Here is a 25,083-nt window from a genome sequence, read left to right on the forward strand (position 1 = left end):
TGTCTGTTGTAATGACACCACTGGGGGGCGTAATGTTCCTGTGTATCTGTGCAGTCAAGGCAGTCTTTTTTACTCAAGTATACAACAAATGAATTTTCAACATCACAAATATCCCAAATATCCAACACAGCACTTTACAATCCCATGGTGTCGCTCCTGTAGGGTGCCGTTACTCTGAAGCAAATTGAATTGAGTGTTTAAAACAAATGATTGTGGGGTAGATTGATTGCCAGTTGTTGTATGTTCATATAAAATTCATTTGCCAAGTATGCAGTAAAATGACTAATGAGACATATCAGCCATTTATTAACAAAACGGTAAAGCTGTGTGTTGGCTTCTCATGAAACGATTAATACTGATGATTGATGGTCTCTATAAAGACTTAAATTAATCTCAGTGTTCATTCAGCATCAAAGCATTTTCCATTTTAAAGACATTATGTGATTCATTCTTTGAATTCTTATTATTTCCAGTGTATAAAGCAAACAGAGCCTCTTATAGTGGTGTCATATGAAAATAGTATAGTGTAGTTATTATGATGTCTATTTGTATTATTATCTAATGTAGTTTAAATGGAATAAATAATAGAGAAAGGGGGATGTTGCTGATTATTTTCATTTAAATACTGTTATTGTATTAATATGAATAATAATGTAAATATTGATGATGATGATAATACTAATACTAATAATGGGAATAATGTTCATTTTAAAGGGGATAATGTCATTAAGTAGTCAGAAGTATTAATCATTTTGAATGAAATAGTATGAATAATAATTGCATTTTGCATACATGATAATACTAGGGATTCTGTTGATGAGAATAATTGTAATTTTAAAAGGGATAATGTCATTAAGGAGTCAGAGATAGTATGGAGACTGTTAATAAATAATAATAATGTATTGTTTTTATTGTTATAATTATTAATTGTTAAAGATTTTTGGAAAATGACTAGCTATTTTTGTTATGTCTCTGCAGGTGCTGGAAGCAGTGTGCATCATAAATGTAACAGCGCCAAACACCGCATAATCTCTCCCAAAGTGGACCCTCGCTCAGGAGGCTATAGCAGCACCCACTCTGAGCTCCAGAATAATGATGTATCAGAGGGTAAGACAGAGCACAGCCACAGCAGCAAGAACAGCGGAGGAACAGGAGGGAGCGTACGTGAGAAACGTAACGGCAAGGTCCACAAACCTGTGCTGCTGCACCAGAACAGCACTGAGGTGACCTCCACCAATCAGGTGGAAGTGCCAGACACAACCCAGAATTCCCCTGTGTCCATCAGCAGCGGGTTGAACTCGGACCCCGACATGGCTGACAGCCCAGCGGTCACAGGCATGGGCCACGTTGCCTCTGTTATGAGCAGCCTATCCCAGAGTGTTTTCATGTCTGAGGTGACTGGGGATCCCGTCTACAGCATGTCTCCCACTGGAGGCCCCAATACCCATATTATGGGTCCCGATGCCACCTCTCACAGCCTGGTCTTAGCAGTCACCTCTGACAGCCACAAATTTGCCTTTCCAGGAGGTGGGAGCGCAGATGCAGGTGGTCCCGGAGCAGACGGGCTGACCATGCTGTCTGCCTCTGGCATCCCTGAGGAGCTTGTCCTCTCCAGCAGCCTAGACTCCGGCAGCATTAAAATCCCAGAAACCACTATGAACTTCGACCCTGACTGCTTCCTGAATAACCCAAAGCAGGGCCAGACATATGGGGGAAGTGGATTAAAGCAGGAGAATGGCACATCCAGTGCCTCGTCCTCCTCAACAGCTAACACCAATGGCTTGCAACGCTCGCCAACTATATCCGATTCAAACTACGGCTTTAGTTCTGCACTGGTGAAGAACATCAAGACTGAGGACACTTCCTTCGAACAACAGCTGGCCAAAGAAGGGAGCTACCAGGTGGGGGCAGTCGTAAGCTGTAGTGTTTCCAGCGGCTCTGGCGCGGAGAACGCGCTCACCTTGACCCCTGCTTCCTCTCTGCTACCCTCTGGAGGGGGCCTGAGTCCGAGCACCACCCTGGAGCAGATGGATTTCAGCGCCATCGACGCAAAGCAGGACTACTCCGCCAGTGCCGCTGCAGTAGGTTATAGCCAGGCAATGAACAACTTAGCTCACCAGAACCGATCTCCAAGCTTCTTCCTTCAAGAACCACCACAGTCAGCCCAGAACCAGCAAGGCCGGCAGAGCTCCAGCCAGAAGGGCCACCTGATGGAGCATAACTCCCCTGATGGAGGCTACATGGGCCTGCAGGTTGTAAAGACAGAATCGCCCAGCAGTAATGGCCACCTCCACCACCATCACACCCACCAGGGCCAGCACAGACCCAACTGCAATGGAGGCTCACCCACCGAGGCCCAGGGACAGGCTGGCTCACTACAGCTCCTCCAGTACCAGGGAGGTTTTCCAGGCCTTGGTCCAGAGCACGAGGAAGTGGTCGGTATGGATCAGAGCCGCAGTGTTGGGTCCGGTCAGGCTGGTGCCACTGAGAATGGGACAGATGGTTTACTAAAGTCTGGGGATCATCTACAAGCCTGCAGAGGAGGAAATGGAGAGAACGGAGGAGCAGATCACTTCATGCAGCAGAGCTCTGAAAATGGAGCAGGAGCCGAGGCTGTGGCTTTGAGGAATGGGAACACCCCGAGCGGACCCAACAATGGCTCGCAACAGCAACTCCAGCCACTGCTTCAGGGAGCTAATTTGGTCCAGGGGCTTTACAACACTAACCACGGGCTTAGTGGACCCGGGACCAATGGCGGAGGAGGCACAGGCATGGAAATCAGCTTGGATCATTTTGACATCTCTTTTGGAAACCAGTTTTCTGACCTCATCAACGACTTCATCTCTGTAGACAGCGGAGCCACGGCTGTAGGGGCTGCGGGAACGTTGTACACGCACCAGTTGGTGGCCCCACCTGGGTCAGATGGAACGGCCACCTCAGGTGGGAACCAACAGCAAGGTCAAGAGAATACAACCAACAGGGTGCCAGGATACAGCCCCTCAGAGCTCTGCCTCCAGTCATGCTGCAGCCCCCAGTCTTTAGGTGGAGGTGCTGGTGCTGGCGGAGGCTCAGGAGAGACAGGATCACTGGCCTACATGCATGTTGCTGAAGTAGTGTCAGCAGCGGTGGCCCAGGGCACTCTGGGAATGTTGCAGGCCACCGGGCGACTTTTTATGGTCACAGACTATTCTCCAGAGTGGTCCTACCCAGAGGTATGTCTGTTTGAATTAAATGCTTCAAATTCAGTTTTTCCTTTCAATTACATACCAAATTTTTTATTTATAATTTTTTATTTATTAACTCTGGTACCATTTTTGGGGATTTCCGCCTGGATTTGGCCTCCCCAACTTTAAAAGCTTACCCACATACAGTGCTCTAAATACACAATTTTGGTGTCATTTTACAGGAAACCCTTTGAAGTTACATATAACACTGCTGAAAGTGATAAACATTTAAGTATATGTTGTCTGAGCTGGAATAACCCCCCACCCTATCCTCTAAAAATTGCATAACTCAGGACTTGTGTGCTCTAGCACCCTGCAGACAGTTTTGGCTGTTTCCACTAGATGGCAGCAAATACTGTTTTTTTGTTGTTGTTGTCTGGATCACGTTGTATGCAAGATTTATTCAAATGGATCTGAAGGGAAGAATATTACCTTTTTTATGTAATTTCCACCTACCCAAATCTCTCCATATAGGCTACAGTGGTATAAATGCAATATCTCAGTGTCACTAAATTATTTTTTACAGTGTTTGCTGACATATGCTGGAAACCGGCAAAACTGTATGCCGGGTGCTAGAGCACACAGAGCCTGAGATATACACTTTCAAAAATGAATTTATAACCAAAAAAATAAATAATGAATTTATAACCAAACAATCAAAAAGCACCTCTTTTCTGGGGTGTTTATTACAGCTCAGACAACTTATACTTAAAGGTGAACTATGTAGGATTTTTGCAGTAAAATATCCAGAAACCACTAGGCCAGTGTTATATATTTTGTTCAGTTGAGTACTTAGAATATCCCAAATGTTTTCAACTATTTGTAAATCGTGAGAAAATTACTATTTTAATCAAGGAACCGGGACGTGTGAGCTATGCGTGTGAGGGAGTCGCCTGTCGATTGCGTCATATCTGCGTCACCCTCGGTCTCCGGTTTTATTCAGTGAAACACTTTACTCTCACTGCATTGTGAACAAGTGTCATAGCAGCCGCCGAGCGAACGTCATAACTTCCTTTTCAACACACTCAGATATATCTAATACGATAAACAGAGTTGCGTTACCTCAAACTCATGACTGGAAAAGAGGAAGTTGCGCCGGCAACCGTGTCATAATAAAAGTCCCGCCAGCGACTATGCCATAATAACAGTCCCGCTCTTCAATCGCTCCTGCGGCCTTGCTCCGCTCCACAACACTCGGTCCTGCTCTGCTTCACTACAGTAATGTTAATAATCGCATCCATGAACATGATTTCTGCCCGAGTCCTATCCTGGCTGTTTTCCACCGGCTGTGAGGTGAAGACCACATGTCCCGAGATTCTGCGCTCAAACGTGCCGTCATCAAACTACGCCTTTGTTTTGAACAGGCGACCTCTAGTGGACGGAAAAGTTACATAGTGTAGCTTTAAATGTGTACCCCTTTTAGCAGTGTTTTATGTAACTTCAAAGGGTTTCCTGTAAAATGAAACCAAAATTGTGTATTTAGAGACACTGTATGTGGTTATGAGAAGCTTTTAAATTTGAGTAGGCCAAATCCAAGCGGAAATGGTCCCATAGTCATTTAGTGTAAATAAGTTACTTTGTGTAAAACAATAGCCAAAGTGATGCATATTTCCAGAAAGTAGACATTCTAAGCTTTTAAGTCGGACCATATATGAGGTCAGAGCTCCTCCGCAGACATTTAAAATGTAAAGTATACACTTGATGATGTCATTCTGGACCCTTATCAGGGTCCTTGGAGTTTAAGAGGGTAAAATTATTATTAGATAATAATAAAATCAACAAAAATAATGATTATTATTATTATTAATTTTTTTTTAAAAATCTGATTATTTAAAATGTAGTCTTTAGTAAGCCATGTGTGAAATAACTTGTAATTATTATTATTTTTATTTTTATTTTAAAATTTTAATATAAAATACCTTAATTTATGAACAAGGTATTTGATATCTAAAGATCTATATTGCTTTTGCATTATTTCACCACGAGATGGCAGAATACCCTTGGAAACACATTTAAAACGTACTGATGTTGTAGTCTTGCTTTCTTCCACAAGATGGCATTGTAGCATGTGTATTTTATTCTCCTTTCAAACGCTGCCTTTCTTTAACCTTTATTTATTTTAATAATTATGGCATGATAAACATATGTTATGTGAGGATTGTTTTTCCTCCATATTTCAGGGTGGTGTGAAGGTCTTAATCACAGGGCCATGGCAGGAAGACAACAGCAGCTACACCTGCCTGTTTGATCAGATCACTGTCCCTGCCTCCCTCATCCAGCCTGGAGTTTTACGTTGCTACTGTCCTGGTAACTTCACTTTCATACATACAGAATTTACTGACTTATTAATATAGGATGAATTTAGGGTGATTGGGACACCTTTTCCAAGTCATCTCAATGGCAAGAAAAAAGGACCCCAATCACCCTGAAATCTCTCTCCCATATTTACGAAGTAATATGAATTAATATTATGGAAGTAAATATTAAATAGTGTGCTTCTAAAAGTAAAAATATGTATATTACTTCAAATAACATAAAATAGTCAATCTTTTCCTGGATAGCAATGAATCTATGTAAACCCTCAGATTGATAAGACTCCTTATCGGGGGGGATGATAAGGAGCAGAACTGCATTAACTCTGATAAGTGTCAGTGTGATTTCCTCTGATCTCTCTAATTATGGCGTTGTGTGTGTCTGCAGCCCATGACACAGGCTTGGTGACTCTGCAGGTGGCTGTCAGTAATCAAATCATCTCTAACTCGGTTGTGTTTGAGTATAAAGCCCGTGCACTGCCCTCTCTACCTTCATCCCAGCATGACTGGCTGTCTCTTGACGGTAGGTCTTCCTCTCTGTCTTTTTCTGCATTTGTGGGAGAAAAAAATGTCACTTTACTAAATTTGGAACTCATCATGTGACCCCATGATTATTGAGCTCCTTGATTAGGTGATTATATGGTGTCTTGGCCCATTGCTTTTATAATTATCCCACATTCAGTATTAACAAATTAAAGGCACATCTGATCAAGATAAGTATGTCATGAAGACAGAAAGAGTGTGTGTTAATAACAAATTGTCCATGTGTGAGGTTTGCTTTGCAATTGACCTCTAGATGGGGATAGAGGGCAAGTTTAGCAAGGACAGCAGAATTCTGTTGAAGTCTTAGCAATCACCACCAGTGCTGAATATGTATTTGAAGTCAACAGCAAACTGTGTTCTTTAGAGCTAAAGGGAGGGTAGACCACTGTGTAACTGTGTATAGAATCTGTTTAAGGGCTAAAAGAACAACAGGAAAAGCTTTTGATGCTTGTTTTGCTCTTTGTGCTTTAATCTCAGGTATGGCAAGCACAAAGGAGAGAGGTAGTAATTTATATAAGTGGTTAATACTTTAGGGTCAAGGCAAGGGAAGCACAGTCTGGAAATAGTGCACTGATGACTTTGAATAGCTTTCCGTGACATAAGACAGAGTGAAGGTTGATTGCTCCTTCACATCTGGCTTGGCATAAAGTTCAAGTGTGGAAATCAAAATGGATAATTTGTTTATTTTTTATGGAATATTGCAGTGTTTATTTTAAAAGTGTTTATTTATCTATGCATATCTTTTTTTTGTCAATGCTTCTTTATAATCTTTAATCAAAATAACTCCCCCTCCCACTTGCAACGACATCTCTTGCCTTCTCTGATGATGTGTTTACAGGCGTGAGGGCGGGACGACCTGACACTCACATGATATCACACTAATAACCACAACATTCTATTCAATCCCTTAAAGGATTAGTTCACTTCAAAATGAAAATTTCTTGATATTTTACTCACCCCCCATCTCATCCAAGATGTTCATGTCTTTCTTTCTTCAGACGAAAAGAAATTAAGTTTCTGAGGAAAACATTCCAGGAATTTTCTCCACATAATGGACTTCCATTGCAACCAAAATGTTAAAGGTCCAAATTAAATCAACTAGAACAATTTTTGTGCGAAAAAAAACACACAAAAATAACGACTTTATTAGGTCTTCTCTTCCCTTCTTACGCTATTCACGTTGTTGGGCTATTCACAAAGTGCAGCACTTCCGGTTTACGTGAATCACGTAGGAGAGTGACACGGAAGAGATGAGATTGTTGAATAAAGTCGTTATAATTTTTGTTTGTTTTTTGCGCTCAAAAAGTATCCTCGTTGCTTCTTAACATTAAGGTTGAACCACTGTAGTCACATGGACTATTTTAACGATCATGATATTTGGCACAAAGTGATGAGCCATGACCCATTTTTGCTTGCAAAGACTGAGATGCTCCTTTTACACTCAATCACGATACTTATTATTCACCTACTTATTGCAGACTGTTTCAAAAGAGTTTAACTTGGATTTTCACTTTTATTTTTCTTCTGTCCCAACTTTTTTGGGGTGTATAGCAGCCATAAAAATCGAAATGTGTTTATATTTACAAAATGCAATTAAGTTGTTCCGTGAAAACTTTGGAAATATTGTCTTTGTACTTTTGTCAGTTAAATAGAATGAACAAATCACAGATTTTATTGCGCTTCACAAAATGTCCCAACTTTTCTTGATTTGGGGTAGTATAATAGTACATAAATAATACTAAAGTGACACTTACTGATGTTCGTTCCTAATACTTTAATGTTACTTTGAAATGTTTAAATGTATAAATTAGCTTTAACCTACATTAATAAATGCATTCAAATGATTGTTAATTATTAGTTAATGATACCTGATGCATTAGCAAATGGTAACAAATTCAACCTCAAGTTTTACCATGTTAACCATTAATAAGGATGTAAGGTTTGTTTTGGAAGAAGTGAGAAGATGGGACAAAAAGAAAGACGTGTGACTCAGATCCACTATTAAACACTTACCGCTTTGCGGTGAACTTTACACCGTCCTTTAACTGTCCAAGTCTGTTAGTGATAACTTAAACACAAGGGTTTAAGTCTAATCATACCATCGCTGGGGGATTTGCCCTCTTTAAGCCTGGCACACCAAATACAATCCCACACACGCTTCAGAGCTACCCAGGCTGCCTCAAACTGAGGCTGTGGCGTCAAAGAGATTATGAAAATATTGGAGCATATGGGCAAAGTGACACGCCTGCCAATTTGACGTCCGAAGCTCTAATCTGCTTGCTCCGATCAGGTGACAGGAGGTTTAGCCAAGACAAACAATCCCAAAGAATGGTTTGGGCAGCGAGCGTTCAGATACAGCATGTGTTTGACAAGCCGGATGTTTTGAGAGCAGAAGACTAAGCCAAACTAGTACAGATGATCATGCATTACAGTAAGAGCACATGCGCTCTCACCAACAGATGCACTTACAGTATATCACTGCACATATTTATTAAACGGACGAATTCTGTGGCTATTTAATCTGGGAGGTGTGTGTGTGCGCGTGTTATAAAGACAGGCTAAGTGCTCTGTCTCCTATGAGTCTGAGTAAAGAAGAGAGTGCCTATTGCCTGTGTGTGGTGCTGTTTGTCTGTGGAGGTGGGGGCGGGGAGCGGGGGGTGAGTGTTGTTGCTGCAGTGTGCATTGACAGGGTAAAGTAGGGCATGGTGGAGGAGCCTGTGGAAAGGGACAGCTGCAATGCAGACAGCCCTGAAGGCAGAGAAAGGGAGCAACAGAGGACCGAAGCCCCTCTCCATTCAAACAGCACACCACCACCAATCCATTCACGTCTCAGACAGCACAGCCAACCATGCACTTGTGACTTGAATTTGTTTGAATGCAGACTTAAACTACTTTAATGACTACATTGTCTACAGTATACTAAATTGTTATGGCAACTCAACATTCATTCAGTTTTCAAGAACTTTTTCTTATTGTATTTTCATTTAGCTCAGTGGTTTGTAAACTTAAGTAGCAAAAGGTTGGTTTATTGGATTAGTGGATAAGAATAAGCTTAGCTGAGTTAGAGTGAGTCATCAGTTGCTTTGACTTTAAGCACGTCATGAAACGGTGCTGTCTGGAAATGAGGATGCATGCAATGAAATCACAAAGTTATTCCCGAATCCTGCTCTGACTCATGAAATAATGGGTGGTTCAACCGAACGTGATATTCGGAAGGGCATTTGCACCTACTTAACAAGTGAAGTTAGAATATTAATGGACTTGTGTATTTGCTACTCGAAAAAAAAAACAATAGAGAGTTTGAGATGTAGGACAAGTCTCAAGTTTTCTTTGTTAGGCATGAGTATTTCTACAAGTATATGGGACACGGGGCAGGCTAGGATGTGGCCAATGTGACTGTTGTTTATCAGTAGAGAGCCATAACTGTAATCATATTCAATCCAGTTACTGGATTTGGGGGTTTCTTCACTTGAATTCACAGCTACTGCACTGACTCTCACTCCTGGTCATTAAACCACAGCCTGGTTTCTATATTGAGCACTACTGTCAAATAAAACGATTTCGAGTCCAACCTCAGCGTCTGCTGTTTGACACAACATTTATCGTTTCCTTTCAGCTGTGTGCTCTGATGCTCTAATGGCACACAGCTGCCTGCCTTGATTTGTCATAATGCAGAATGGGGGCGGGGCTTTGCTTCTCTCTGCAGCATTGCAGGTACGAAGCCACAGGCTGGACTCGTTGTGCACTGTAACCGTGACCAATATATTGTCTTCAAGCCAGTTCATATTGTCCACCGATTAAACTGTTCGTCCAAATTACTGTCTAGTTATTCGGTGGTCAATCGATGCCGCTCCTCATACATAAACCAGCATTTTAGCGTGTATTTTTTTTTTACAGCGGTTTAGTATGCATATGATTTGCAAATATAGACAAGAATCGTTCAAACAGATATAACATTATTTGTCAGGCCTCTTCCATTTACCGTTTCCCAGGATATTTTTCCGTCACCTCCAAAAAGCGTTACATTTTTTAATGGGGAAATTCACTAACCCGGTTTGAAAAACTGAGGAAAAGTGCAGTAGTCACATGCTGTCTTTCCCATTAATAATTTCAGCGTTTGCTTCAGTTTTTTTTTTTTTGCTTTGTCTTCGTGGCTCGTGGAAAAACTAGGGCGTCTGTTTACCTGCGGCACGTGCGCAGCGTCTCCTCTCACTGAGATTCATGCACGCGCGCGCACGGGGGAGCAGTAGTCAATGTTGCCAAATCTTCCAAGAAAATAAAGCGAAATCCCTGAAAATAAATAAGCTATTTCTTGTAATTTTGGTTGTTCATATATCATAGATAAAGGCACAATGCTTAATCAAAACATAAGCATATTCATTTAATAAAACATTGATTATTTGCTAAACTTATTTGAAATCAGCTTCAAAAATAGTGTATTTTCATTTAATATATCCTTTTATATTAAAATATATTACATATATTCCAAAAACGTTATGTTTTCTGTAAATAAGCCCAAAAACCTGCAACCTACAAATGCTGATGTGTAAGGGCTTTTAAAACAAACAAACCTAAAGTGAATTAATAAAATGACTTGGCAACACGGGCAGTAGCGCTGGAGTAAAGAGGGGCGGGGGGGGGGGGGGGGAGTACGAGAGTAAGTGTGCGGGCTTTACATTTCTCTCTGCTCTTGCACGTCGCTTCTACACTTTCTTCTATTGTTGATGAAACCTTTTAGGACATTCCCCTAGTATAAAAAGGGATATTTATTTTGCCCAGTAATAGTAAATACAGGGGCAATCTGCGTGTGTGAGACACGGCCATTTGGGACATTGTGGTCAGGATGCCGATGAATGACATCTGCTTTTCCTAAAGACAAGGGGACCGTTTGCTTTACAGGGCGACTCTCCATGGACAGTGAAATAGAAGGTTGGACATGTTTAAATGAACCTAGTGTCTGTGTGTATGCAGTCTTGTCTCTAAAGTTATACATGTGTGCTTAGCCCACTTTAAACCCTTGTCATTTCCTTATGTGGAAGACAAAGTGAACCTAGTGCTTTACTTCAGAGAGTGAAATGCGCGTTCTGCCTTTGCTTTTTCAGAAAATGAAAGGATATGTCCGTTTAGGTTCAGTCTGATCCGTTTTGACTGAATTCTGTGTCTGAAGCGTTGCTTTTAGCAGTTTCCTGAACTGAAGGAGGCGCAGACCACCTCGTTTTACCGGTTTTGAGGCAAATAGATAGTTAACTTTTGCAATTTCATTACTCTTATTATATGGCCTCTTCATAGTTTTGAACATATTCTCTAGCTGCAAGCGCTTCGATCATCTTAAACAGGAAATTTCAAAGAGCCGCTTGTTGGACTTCATTGCACCAAAACATTACACGGCAAAAGTAAGAAAAACTGCTCATTTGTGAGGCGGTCTTGTCATTTAGTGGGTCTGTTAGCTGTTGTCGTGACCGGAGGTTGTGTGTGTATGTGTGTAACACACACAGCAGTCCTGTGATTTCAGAACCGAGGACAGCGACGCGCTTAAGTGAGCACGCGAAACATTCAAAAACACGACACAAGTTTGACAAACACGCGTTATATTGTTAATGGTTATGGTTTGTGGCGGGAACATGGAGACTAACAATCATTACACTCGTGTGTATTGTTTTCCAACAATGTTCTGCTCAACAACCTGTTGATAGTGATGAATGGAAATGGGGACGATTTCTCATTGCACGCATTATTAAATGAGTGTTTAAAAAGTTTATACCACGTTACTAAAATAAAGAACAATTATGCAATTTACTCAATATTAGTGCAATAGACTCTACATTGACTGCTACGTGAATGTAATAGATTTGCCTCCTAGATAATGTCTTACCTAATCCTAACTTAATTAATCAAATATTATAAATGGTAGCTACTTTAATAATTCATAATATAAAAAACAGAAACATATGACAACTGCAGTATTTTCGTGCTTGTGAGATATCAATGCACGGGTCATATAACATTGCTTCTGGGGAACACATTTAAGCAATAAATGTTTGAAAATGAAGTTTACTGAATAGCAAATTTGAATAATATTTTCTAATGGGTGAAAAATCAATCACCCATGTGCTTGCATGGTGTAGAAAATTGCTTTGTTATCCTGAGGCAATATGATGCAACAGAGGGTTAATGAACTCAGCAACCCTACTGCTTCCGTCGTTTTGTTACCCCTAAATTGATATATTCCATGCAGGAGCTCATAAATTAGGCAGATGTAATTTTTGTAATATAAAGATTTCAGTCCTGTCATGTGTTTTGTTGCTGAACATTAAAAAAAGAAAGCTGACTGAGGAATAGATATTTGTTTCATTTGTCAGTTCTTTTTTCTTTTTTTATGTTAATACATTGTATTCCATAGATACTCCATTTGTCTTTTATTAAATAGTACCTCATTTAGAGCAGTGCAGGAAATGTCAGAACAGTTAACCTGAGTTTCAAAGGACCTCTGGTCAGGTTATTTTATAGAAATCTGAGGTTATGAGAGTCATCTTGTTAAGGAAAGTAGTCAGTTATGCCCTGTTATCAGTGTTTCTGCAGCTATTGAATATCCAATATTCAATATCTTGTACAGCACCAGCCTTTCTTGACTGACTCAGTTTACTTCATTAGATCTGGGAAACGTGTTGATTCATATAGTGATAGACATTGCCTTAGAAACTTGTTGTTCGACTTAGTGTGAACAACTGGATGTTTTCTGATGTCTTTTTATTTGAAGGTTTTGTTTAATGAAAAATTCCTTGCAGATGGTCCGTTTTTTGGTTTTGTCATATTTTTGTACCCCAGACCAATGTAGAATACATTCTGTTTTAGTGGCTTCTATCTAACACAATGTGCCTCAAGGGCACAATCGTTAATTAGTCTTAAATCAGACAGCAGTTAGGGAGATTGGCACAGCGGCCCTCAGACTGTTGGAGGAACATTGAAATTGATTGAAAATTAGATTTGTAAGGCTTGAGCTTGAGTTAAGGCTTTTGTCTTTTTTTAAAACAGTGATAAGCCAGCTTAGTCACTGAAAGGAAAAGATACTAAATGAGGAAATGACAGAAGATATGCTGATACCAAATAATGCTGCTGATGAAAGCATTTCCACCGTTAGTTTTATCACTGAAATATATTTGACATTGCACACTGTAGTCAGCATTGTTGCCTGGTTGTTTTGTATGCTTTGTCTAAATGATGACAGGGAGAGCTGAGCAAAATAGCTGACTCACGTGAAGAGTAAAGTCATTAATAATAGCATGAATGAGTCTTTTGTGAGCTTTTTCTGGACTGGTTTATATAAAAGTTTGCTAGTCTGTAGAATGATGTATTTGTCTGGCAGTACTGCCAAGCACGATAAAGGATTTTGTTAGTGCCTGGATAAACCGTGTCACACAACAGCTCATGAAGTAGGAGATATAACCAGGGCATGTCTTGGAGGATGGGTAAAGCAGTTACTGTAGCTCATGGAGATGCCTGCTTCTGATTTAATTTGATTTGCTGCTGGTTTGTATGGATATTAAATTGGAGGGCTCCATTCGACCAGAAGGAGACCGCACTAAAGTTTTTTTTTTTGGTTCAAAATCCATGCTGTGATTTGGGAAGCTTGTGAAAGGGGCATATATGCAACAGAACTTTTGTGCCACGTGCATTAGTCTATAGAAATATATTAAAAGAAGGGTCTACATGTTAATATTTACAAATGCATTAATAAGATAGAAATGAACACAAACAGCAATTGTTAATTGTTAGCTCAAGTTAATGCATTATCTAAATTTAATGTATAACATTTTAACATAAAAATGATAATAAATATTAGTATCAAGCAAGATTAATGAATGTTGTAAAAATACTTGTACACCTTAAATATATTGTTAACTTGAATTATAAACGAACATGACTTTTAAAGCATTTATTCATCTTGGTTAATGCTAATCTTTATGTACACTAATACATTTTTATGTTAAACATTAGAAGTAGTTAAAGGAGGGTTAAGGCTGTAAGTCTGAGTACTAGTGGTGAGGACTGTCTGCACTTTATATGATTACACCAGTAGATGGTGGCAAGTGGCTTTATGAGTGTCATCGAATCATTTATTCCAAAACATTGAAACATGTGACTGTCTTTGAGTGAATCGTTAAACCATTCACTCAACCGATTTGTTTCAGACAAAGTAAATGCCAATATCATGCCTAAAATCAAATTTCCTAAATATCAATATATTGCTTATTGAACTGTGGTATAAAATCAATACTACACCCATTTTTGTTTCCTCACAAATAAAGCATGTTCCCACTGCTCTATGCTTGTGATAGACAGTAGTGTAAAGTATGTGACTAGCACAATGCCGTGTCATGAGTCAGGCATGGAAAGGCTTCATCCCTTTATCCATTTCCTTCAGAACTGGAGTGTTTCCAAAATGGTCACGCACATGTTAACCCATTTAATCTCTACTAACCTCGACGGCAAAGCAACATGTATGTAACAGTCGGATGCCGGCACTTCCTACTAGTACTTGAGCTTTCTTACACAGCAGGACAGCTGGAGCTGAAGGTTCAGATGTCAGAATTTGAGCTCAGTTTAAAACACTCAATTCTTCACCTGGGAAAAGAAGAGATTTTTTGTTTGTTTGTGTGTGTGCAGTGATATCATAGTACTGTCTGCAGCCCCGGTGCTTTTGAAGTCTAGACTGAAAGGGACTTGTTCTGTGTAAGCATTCCTGTGTTGGGACAGGGCACTTGCAGAGACCTCAGCGGTAGGAAATAGCGCTGCTGCCTGTAGTTATATTCCACTAACAGACATGGACGGAAATACAGAAATGAGCTCATGTTTCCAACATTCGATTTAAATAGAGCTTTATATGTATAAATAGTTATTTTAGAGAAGAATATGATATTTCCTTATGCTGAGAATGTGTCCTTGTGGTTGAAACGTATAGTCACATATTACTGTGTTTTCGGTTTAACTTACCACAATCAGTGTTGACATCTTGACCAATTACAATGTCCATCAAGACTGATATGAATACTGACAGAGTAAAGATATACTCCATTTACAGGTTTTCCATTTTCACATGTGAAAGAAATCCCACTTTGAGATCTCTCTATAGCAAAATTGTCAAAACCCTGAAAAAAAAAGAAAAAAAAAACATGATTTGGTAATCATAATTATGACATAAAAAGTTAAAATTATAACAGAAAATATTGAAATTATTTGATTAAAAAGTCATTATGACAAAGTTTAATATATTTGTAATTTTTTTATTTTATTGTTTCCTAAATTTTGACTTTTTTATGTCAATTCCTTTTGTATCGTAATTGTGTCATAATTGGGATTTTCAATTCATTTTTATTGAAAAAACATCTGGCTACTGTAACATACTTTGTCTGTAATTTTTGTAATATTGTGAGTGTGACTGACATTAGTATGATTGTTCAAAATTTGGACTAAAATGTCCATCTGAGAGGACAGACATCTTTTAGGCTTTATTGAATAGAAAACTTTTACAAAATTCATATTCAGTAGCCCTCAAATTTGCAGTCACCTGTTGCATTCATCTGTTGTTATTTTGCAATACACATTTTGTATTTTTGTTCATTGTCTTTCATTCTGACTACAATTATAATATTAGCCCTGTATTTAACATTGTGAATACTTGCATTACTGGCTGGTCAAAGGTTTTATGTTTGAGATGGAGCAGTATTGGAGATGCAATACCCTAGTTCATAGTTCATTCACACATGAATTGAGTGGTAGATACTACATGCATGTCCTCTTATCTTCTGCCGTTTCATGCTCTCATTCTGCTGTATGCGAGATGAGAGGGTGAATGCAGATGGTGGTCTCAGCTGAGAGAGCCTCTGCCAATGGCACTCCCCCTCTCCTCCACTAAATACCAGCCTACGTCAACCAGCGGAGCTTAACTCAGGAAGGGGGTTCTCCAGAATACCATCATTCTGGAGAGCTGGGGTATTATTCACCACCTGATGGACAAGCATGGGATGTTGTGATGGATGAGTAGTTCAGAGTAGCAGCATTCTACCATACTGTTCTATGAAGCTGCAATATACAGTTTTCTGTATGCATTTACACAACTGAGCACACTGCCTGGAATATTGTATCCCACAAGGCATTGCACCCCACTTTCATTTCCAGTGTGACCCAAAAGTAGCATCAGCTTTTGAACACATTTTTCATAATTTGATCAGATTAAGATGTTTTTACACAAAATGGGATGCAACCCATTATATATATATATATATATATATATATATGTATGTATGTATTTAGTAAAGTGTAGCATTTAAGAAAAATACAGGCAGTATTCAATGTACATGTATTTGTGCAGTATACAGTTTGTTTATATGTATGAAACCAAGTATTATGTATAATCTTTAAAGGTTCAGTGTGTAGTATTTATGAGGATCTATTGATCTGTGTTTTCAGTGAAGTATAAAGAACTTACTTAATGTACCATTATGTTTTTATTACCTTAGAATGAACCATTTCTATTTACATACACCGCGGGTCCCCTTACAGTGGAATCACCATTTTGCGACGTCATGTTTCTACAGTCTACAGAGCGCTAGTCACTCTCTGATCTCTCCGACGATTAAATTTTTTTCGTGTCTGCCCCCGTAGCTTCTCTATGTGCTCCGAAACATAGATATACATAATAAAGGCTAGATGTCTCGTCCGCGCTGCTGGCCAATGGAGGTCGACGTCTGCACCTGGCGGCCATCTTGTCACAGTCAGCTCGCTCACTTGTAACATTGTGTTTCAACGGTGCATGTACTTTTTAAAGAACCATAACTTGCTCAATTTTCTACCGATTTTCAAACTGTTTGGTTTGTTATGAACGTCAGAGATGTAGTTATGACACTGCATACTTATGAATAATTATTCATTATTTGTTCAAGCATCCAGAATTATAGCCACGTTAATAACGTTTGTAAGAAACCAAACCATTTGTAAATCCATCAAGATTTCAGCGAGATAAGAGTATTTGTGTTCGTGCAGATCACTCACCTTACATCAGGTACCACAGAGCCCGCCAGAAAGCTTGCCTGTGACAAGATGGCCGCCGGTGATGACGTTAGAGACTCTGCCATAAGACATATAGCCTTTATTATGTATATCTATGCTCCGAAAGGGAGGGGTGAGCGTTGGGGGGTGCAATTCATAACCTCAGCTCTAGATGCCGCTAAAAACCACACACTGCACCTTTAAGTGGGCACTATAAATGTTAACAACACAGAAAGATGGTAACAGGTACACCCACATAGCACTTATATCCCCTTGCATAGAATTATATATTAATGCAGTACATTATTGCAGTGGTTTATTGCAACTAATGAGTCAGTCCTGGTGTTTGCTCCCATTACTACACACTCAGCATTAGAGCGAGGGATTGAGTGAGAATCCACTAGCTTATTTTAGCGAAATACAGAGCATTAATATCTCTGTGATGAATACAGTTGTGTTTGTTTGTATGTGACATGTATAGACAGAATCCTCACAGATACTGAAGCAGTTCCTAAGCTGAAAATAAACACACACTCAGAGTCTTCAGCTCCTGACTCATCAAGTCTCCCACAGGAATAAATAGTGAATAGACCTTTAATGAAGTTCTCCTCTCATTGAGCTGTCTATCAGCTCCCGCTCTCTCTCCCTCTCTCAGCCATTACCCCAGGATCTCTCAGCTCACATACAACGTTTGTCTGATGTCCATGAATGTGACTCAGTGCCTGTGAGTTATTCTAAGAAAATGGATGAAAAGAGGAGGAGAGAAAGTTGTGGTTGAAGGTTTTGTTGAGGCAGAGGCAGATGTTTAAAAGCTTAAACAAGAGCTGGAGGCAGTTTAGGTCAGATCACACAAGAAGGCAGTCTCCGGAGAGAAAGAGATGGTGATATCTCCTGATAGGCCTGTTTTACACATACTGTGAGTGGCATATTTTGTATTCACATTTAGAAGTATCCCAGGTATGATGCAGAAAGTAATGTTTTTGGTGTAATTTTGGCTATGTTGCACATGCTGAACCCAGCAGAAAAAAACTTGAAATGCACAATAAACCTATAAACACCATGGTTTGAAATATAGGCTTTTTTGAAGCAACATACTGTACTTAGGCTAAATATTATTTGAAAAAAAAAAACACTTTCTGTTCAGTAAATCTGTCTGAATCCAAATGATTTAAGCTGTTTATAGCCATTATTTTGGGTTTGAGTGCAGTTCTTTGTAGTTTATTTTAGTTAATGAATTTATGTACATTTTTCAAGACAAGTTTGTAATAATTTTTCAGAGGGCTGCACGATTAATTGTGGTCACCTTTTCTGCTTCTCTTGATTGACTAAGAATTGACTGAGATATTGGCGATACTGTATTGAAAACACAGACATGTATGTTAAAGATAAGCGATCTCCATTGCGATATTTTGCTCATATAAGTGTAATATAGCCAGTCTGTGTTCCTTCACAAGAACAAACCTTTTCAGTGACAAACTATAATAAATCCCAACATGAATCTAGTCTATGCAATTGTGGTTGCTGAATAAATACATGTATGCAACCTATGTGCTACAATACAAGGTCTTTTTTGTTGCTTTAATAGAAAAAGTTTAAATTAATTCTGAATTATTAGAATTAATATTAGGAATTTCAACTTTGTAGCTTTTGAGAGAAGCTTGTTACGTTTTCATAATGTAGAGTGAGTTAATATATGATAAATATATTAAATCTGGAAACTAGATGAGGTTCAAAAATAAACATCCGTTGACAGCGTTCTATTGATTGGTGTTGACATGAAAGTGCAATAATTCTGAAGAACAAAATAATCATAATTATCAGTTTAACCATTATCATGCTGCTCTAATACTTCCGATAACCAATTTATACTTTATGGTCATTATTAAACAAAGTAGTCAGCAACAGAAAAGAGAAATGATAACATAAACAACATGGAAAACATAAACAAAAAAGAAAACCAAAATATGGGTTTGTGAGAGTTTTACTTAATGTCTGTCACATTTGTAGTTTATGGAGAAATAGGAAGGTGTTGCACATGCATGTCACCCTGTTGCTTCAGCTCTGATTGGTGGTCCCTTCCCTTTCTCCGCCCCCCTGCATGTGGCCCCTCCCCCTAACCCCCTCTCCCTCTGCAGTGTACGTGTGTGGCATTTTGAGCACACACGCACACGCGGCAGCAGGTGATGACATCATCTGCACTGCAGCAGACTGCAGCACTGTGTCTGAACAAAGACATGTCAATGCTGCTGCTAACTGGTGCTGCCACACGGCCTCTCTTTCTATCTCTCTTGGCATCTTTAGTCCCTAGGAAGCTTACTTTCCTTCCATCCATCTCTTTCTCGCTCTCTCTCTCCCTGGCAGGGTATCTGAATGAAGACTTGACACTGACTACAGCCCACTGAAGCCCACTGATTCAATAAGTCATAGTTAGAATGAAAAATAATCATGCAAGTCCTCATCCAGCAGGGTTTATTAATGGTGGTTATTAAGGCTTTGGGGCTGGGTTAAGAGATTTAAACAAATCCCTAAACTTTGGAAAATATCCTGCAGAATTTATGTTGCGAACATGAATTAAACCTTTTCTAAGTAGCTGTAAGACTTTTTGCCTGATGGACAAGGTAGCCACCCAGCAATGCCCTTGCAACCATTCAGAACAAGTTAGTAACTCCATAGCAAGATCCACTCTAAACACTTTAGTTGTGGTATAGCAACACACTGCTAACCACCCAGAACACCCTGAATTTATTTTGGCGAGTTTAGCACAGGCTCGTTTGACTTGGACCAGTGAGTACATAACACAACACGACCAGTCAATACACTACACAACTTTTTTGCCCTGATTTGCAGTCTAGACGAGTCAACAATAGTTGTAGTGTATGATTATTTTGCTTCAGACCCTATGCTTCAGACTATTATTCCATCCAGTCAGAGGATATCAAACCATGTTTGATTCTTTGAGCCGATTTTTAGAACACATATGCATAACTATTGAAGCCACATATGTCCTCCATTTACCAGGGTTGCAATAAAATACAGTACAAATGCAACAACAATACAAAAGTAAATGAACACAACAAGCATAACAAATTAGCCACACACCTCTAACTCCCGCAACATTTCTTGAGTGTTTTTAAGTGTACAATTTTCATCTAATATTTATGTTTTATTTGATTCCAATTACTGAAAATTATTTTGAACCGTTTTAGTTAATAATAACAACTGGTAGGAACAGAGCCAGTCAGGGTTGTTGTGTTGTTTCATTACAATACTGACTAGCTGTGTTTACATGGACCCTAATAATCCGATTGTAATTGGACTATAGCACAGTTGGAATTAAAAAGTCATATGTAACCACGTCAATTGGAATTAATTGTCCAAATCCGATTAAAATATAATTCTGATTCTGTATGGGGTGGTTTAAACCTTCTCTAATCCGTTCGACAGGACATATAAACTCTTGATCGGATTGAAACTGTGCATGTGCAATGACGTAGAAATGGCGTTATATGTATGACTCGTTGAACGAGCTGTTGTTGTTGAACGAAGTGTCATAAATAACTGTCGTGTCATTCTAAAATTCTCCTTCCGCTCATCGTCTGTGAAGTGGAGCATGACAATATCCCACCAGTTCTTGTTTCAGATTATCCACAGACGCCTTGTTTTGGACGCGGGAAGGGGTGTTTTGCGGCTTGATAAATATAAACAGCACGACACAAAGCTTCATGTGCTCGTCATCTCCTAATTAGAACCCGAAATAGATAAATATTAAGTCCGGATTCATCAATTGGAACGATTTAATTCCGATTTAAATAAAAACTGTCCATGTAAACATAGCTACTGTAAATGACTGCTGTCCTTTCGGCAGCCAGACACTTACTGAGTTGTCCAACAGTGTGAATTCATGTACATGACCACTGAACGACACTCTTAACATTTTCGCCAGGCAACCAAACACTATCTATTTGCTTTGTGGTGTTCATTAATATTTTTGTTTAGTCGAAAGACGCAAAATATTGCTTATTAGCTACATTAGCATGGGCGGTACAGATTTTTTTTACCTTGTACTTTTGCCGTCTCTCAATGTGCCTCTTCGTTCATCAATAAACTGACACTGGAGCAAACCACAGCCCAGCATGCCCCTGTCGCTTGGTTACCGTGCAGCTGCAGGTTGCCACAGAAACAGGCTTATCAGTGAGAGGCACATACAGCTCTTAATACTGGAGCTGAAGTTCACCTGTGCTGGTCCCAGTTTAGTCAGAAAACCAGCTTGATATTTCTGTTATTGCAAGCGATTATGTCTGGATTTGTGTTACAAAGTAACTTTGTAAGCATTTAACTCATCATGCACCCTAGCAACAATTCAGACCGTAGCAAACCCTATAGCAATGCCCTGGGCACCCTTGCATTGTGGTAGTGACGTTTACACTGGCAGAAAATGTTAAATTCTGGTTAAATTCCAAATAAATCTGTGTATGTTCACTGCTGTGTTTTTGAAGCTGAATGTGTTGATGTGCCTCATTAATGATTCCATTAATTTATAATAATGACTGCAATTATGGAAATGGTTATTGATAACATCAGACTCTGTCTTGATTGGAAAGCATAATGGTAATGACTGAGTTTTAATGAAACATCCAACATAGAATTTTGCTTGGGGGTGTGAGCTAAACCAGAGAAGAATTTATTTCAGACCTAAGTGAGATATAGTGTAATTTACAGCAACCGCTTTCATTGCCAAAGTGTGAATTGTACCATCACTAGCTATCTAGGTCATTTACATATTTTACTTTATTGTTGAACTAAAGTTGGAACCCAAGTTTTGTGATCTACTGTGGTTAAACTGATATGGATTTTCCTCTGCAGATAACCAGTTCAGAATGTCCATCCTGGAGCGGCTGGAACAGATGGAGCGCAGGATGGCTGAGATGGCCGGTCAGCAGCAGCAGGGCATTGGAGGAACAGCGGGGACTGGAGGGGGAGGAGGTGGAAACGGAGGCGCTAATAGCCAGTCTCAGGTACAGCAGCCCATGCGTAATTGTTATGTGTGAGATTAAAATGTATATGTTCAGCCAAACATGTAAAGTATTTCCATTGTCCTTTTGTTTATTGTGTGTTTATTGATGGGTGGTTGTTATTTCATGTTCCCCAGTACTGTTTATTGCTGCCATGATTCAGCTCATAAAAAACAAAGTCATTTAGAACCTAAATGTAATTTGCATTTACAATAAACACTGTTAAAATTCAGTTACATCACTTAGATGAAAAGTTTTGCATATTGTAATAACATGGTGTTTATTAAAACCGGTTTTGTGAGCCAGTTGAAACCAATTCATTAAAATGATTATTCACAAATTGTACATCGCTGCAGCTTTTCCACTCATAGATTATACAGTAGCTTTCAGTTTGAGCCATAACAAATGATGCAGAAAGCAATGACATTTTGTAAAAGATTGTGACTGTTTATTGAGCTTGTGAAGACGTGAAGCACTCCATTTACTTCTGCAGTGTATCTCGGGACAGGCGGGAAGCTCTTTTGAGAGTCGTGTGGTGGTTGTTTGTGAGAAGATGATGAACAGGGCCTGCTGGGCCAAATCCAAACACCTGATTCACTCAAAGACCTTTCGGGGCATGACCTTGCTACACCTTGCTGCAGGCCAGGGCTACGCCACCCTCATCCAGACTCTCATCAAATGGCGGTCAGTTAAAGCGATAAGAGCTCTCATATCTGTCTACTGTATATCTGTGTGTAAATATGTTTTTGTGTTATTTTTTCATTGCTAACCATGAGAAATGGTATTATCTTATCTAGCACGAAGCATGCAGACAGCATTGATCTGGAACTTGAGGTGGACCCTCTCAATGTGGATCACTTCTCTTGCACTCCACTGGTAAGTTCCTCAAGCAACAATTTTAATTGAACTTTGCTGCGTTTGGCAACTCCATTGCAACTTCTTTGTTTTTCTTACACCCCTTTTTACTCTGTTTCCTTGTTGTAGATGTGGGCTTGTGCTTTGGGTCATCTGGAGGCAGCAGTGGTCTTGTACAAGTGGGACCGGAGAGCACTGGCCATCCCAGACTCTCTAGGCCGCCTGCCCCTCTCCATTGCCCGCTCCCGTGGTCACACCAAGCTGGCGGAGTGTCTGGAGCAGCTCCAGAGGGAGGAACAGCAGCAGCAGACCCCGTCCTCCTTACCCCCCACCTCCAGCATGTCTTTCTCTCCCAACCCTGACATCCCCACCTCAAACAGCTGGATGGTCAGCTGGGGCAGCGACACTATGGTAACCCCCAGCGGGCAGAACACTGGTACTACCACCACCACTACAGCACCTTGCACCAACCAGAACCCTGGTGAGAACCTCTAAAGTAGTTAGTTACTGCAAAAGACAACAAAGTAACAAAAAGTTGCTAATTGCTGGCATTTATATATCAGGGGTGTGCGGTCCATATAAGCTGTGAATGCTCTACATGCCCAAGCCATTTGTGGACTTGCTAATTAGTATTAACACTATAAATTCCCTTGTTTGATTTAAAGCTTACATGATAACATTTTAGTAATAAGTATGTAACTGTCATTTATTTATTTGCCAAACAACTTTGTCTTCAAATCTGCCAGTTACGGAGGGTTTCGGGTAAGCGGATCCACAGCTGCTTTGGCGCCTATGCTCTGTTGTTATGTATCATCACCATTGTCCCGTGTTCTCATTGGTTTGCTGGCATATGGGAAATTTCATGCGCAGGGAAAGCTGTCCGTGAATCCCTCGCCCAAGAGGAAAAATGTGCTGTTGCTACCAGATCTTGATCATGAAAAACAAATTGTATTTAATACAAAACTAACTATTACTGAAACCATAGTATTTCATTTTCTCCATAGGGAAATTTAGTTTTTATGAAAACTTATAAACTGTTAAAGACAGACATACTGTAAATAGATCTACTAGACCTAGACCTACGAGGTTGTTAATCGATGGGTTTTTTAAAGTCATTGCATTATTTCAACTTGTTATTTAAGGCCTACTTATATTTATTATAATTATATTTTACTTGTTTTATTTATAAAATATAAATTATGAAACTGTTTTTAGGAAGTGTTTTAGGAGAGCTCAGTGGGCTACTAGTTGAAAAACCGCTACTTGTAGCTCATTACTGGAAAAGCTGCACTGTTTTGGAAACAGATGAACTAATGTTGCTTTACTGAAAAGATTACAGTGGTTTTGCTTGCCTAATCTAATACTTTATTGCATTCGCTTCAGTGAGCAGTACTTGCTGCACAATCTAATTCCATCCTTTTTTCTTTTTTTTATTATAACTAACAGCACCTCAGAGACAAAGCAAATGGAATGGAAATATCATCTCTGTCCTCTCCTTAGAGTGCAGCTTACTCTCTCTTTCTCTGTTGTGCCTAGATTTGAGAAGGCCGAGATCAGAGCCCTCCAGCTACTACAGCAACGAGTGCCAGCGGGAAATCCCCCTCGCCAAGAAACACAAGCCCAACCCAGAGCTTGTGCAAGCACAGCTGGATAAGCCCATGTCGGTTCCCTTGAGCATGGAGCAGCAGACACATAAACTGTCAACCAGCCCTAAGACCCTTCCCTCCACCCCATCCAGTCCGGATAAGAACGTCTCTGAGGAGGGTTTAGGGACAGGGGGCATCCCCCAAGCCAAGATGGCCTCTTTCCGTGGAGGGCATAAATGGGGCACTAGAGAGGTGCTCAGGAAGGGAGGCTTCAGCGGCGCAGGGAAGGAGAAGTTGGCCAGCCGGTTGCGACAGCGTGGCGAGCCCCTCAGCATGCTGGGAATGGTGGAGAGGGAGATTGTAGACACAGAGATGCTTTCTTACAAGGAGGATCTAGAGAACCAGGACTGCCTCTCTCACATGGAGGACCTGCAGGTGAGTGCACATACACAAACTCACACAGTGCCCTAAACGGCACTCACTCACAGTCAGCCCGCCTCATTCA

At 39.9% G+C, this 25,083-nt stretch overlaps 1 protein-coding gene across 1 annotated transcript in view; it reads left to right on the plus strand.

Moving 5' to 3' along the window:
• The window catches only part of camta1a (calmodulin binding transcription activator 1a), a gene marked incomplete at its 5' end in the record, with an annotated part of 163,797 nt that overhangs the window by 128,456 nt on the left and 10,258 nt on the right, over window positions 1–25,083 (plus strand). Inside the window, 8 exons of the mRNA XM_079801955.1 lie at window positions 979–3,212; window positions 5,405–5,531; window positions 5,925–6,059; window positions 21,989–22,140; window positions 22,631–22,821; window positions 22,935–23,013; window positions 23,122–23,473; window positions 24,529–25,013. Coding sequence (XP_079658081.1) covers window positions 979–3,212; window positions 5,405–5,531; window positions 5,925–6,059; window positions 21,989–22,140; window positions 22,631–22,821; window positions 22,935–23,013; window positions 23,122–23,473; window positions 24,529–25,013 — 3,755 coding nt within the window. The remainder of the gene's footprint in view (window positions 1–978; window positions 3,213–5,404; window positions 5,532–5,924; window positions 6,060–21,988; window positions 22,141–22,630; window positions 22,822–22,934; window positions 23,014–23,121; window positions 23,474–24,528; window positions 25,014–25,083) is intronic.

This window comes from Gobio gobio (genome assembly GCF_949357685.1).
Source record: "Gobio gobio genome assembly, chromosome: 21".
Classification (NCBI taxonomy): domain Eukaryota; kingdom Metazoa; phylum Chordata; class Actinopteri; order Cypriniformes; family Gobionidae; genus Gobio; species Gobio gobio.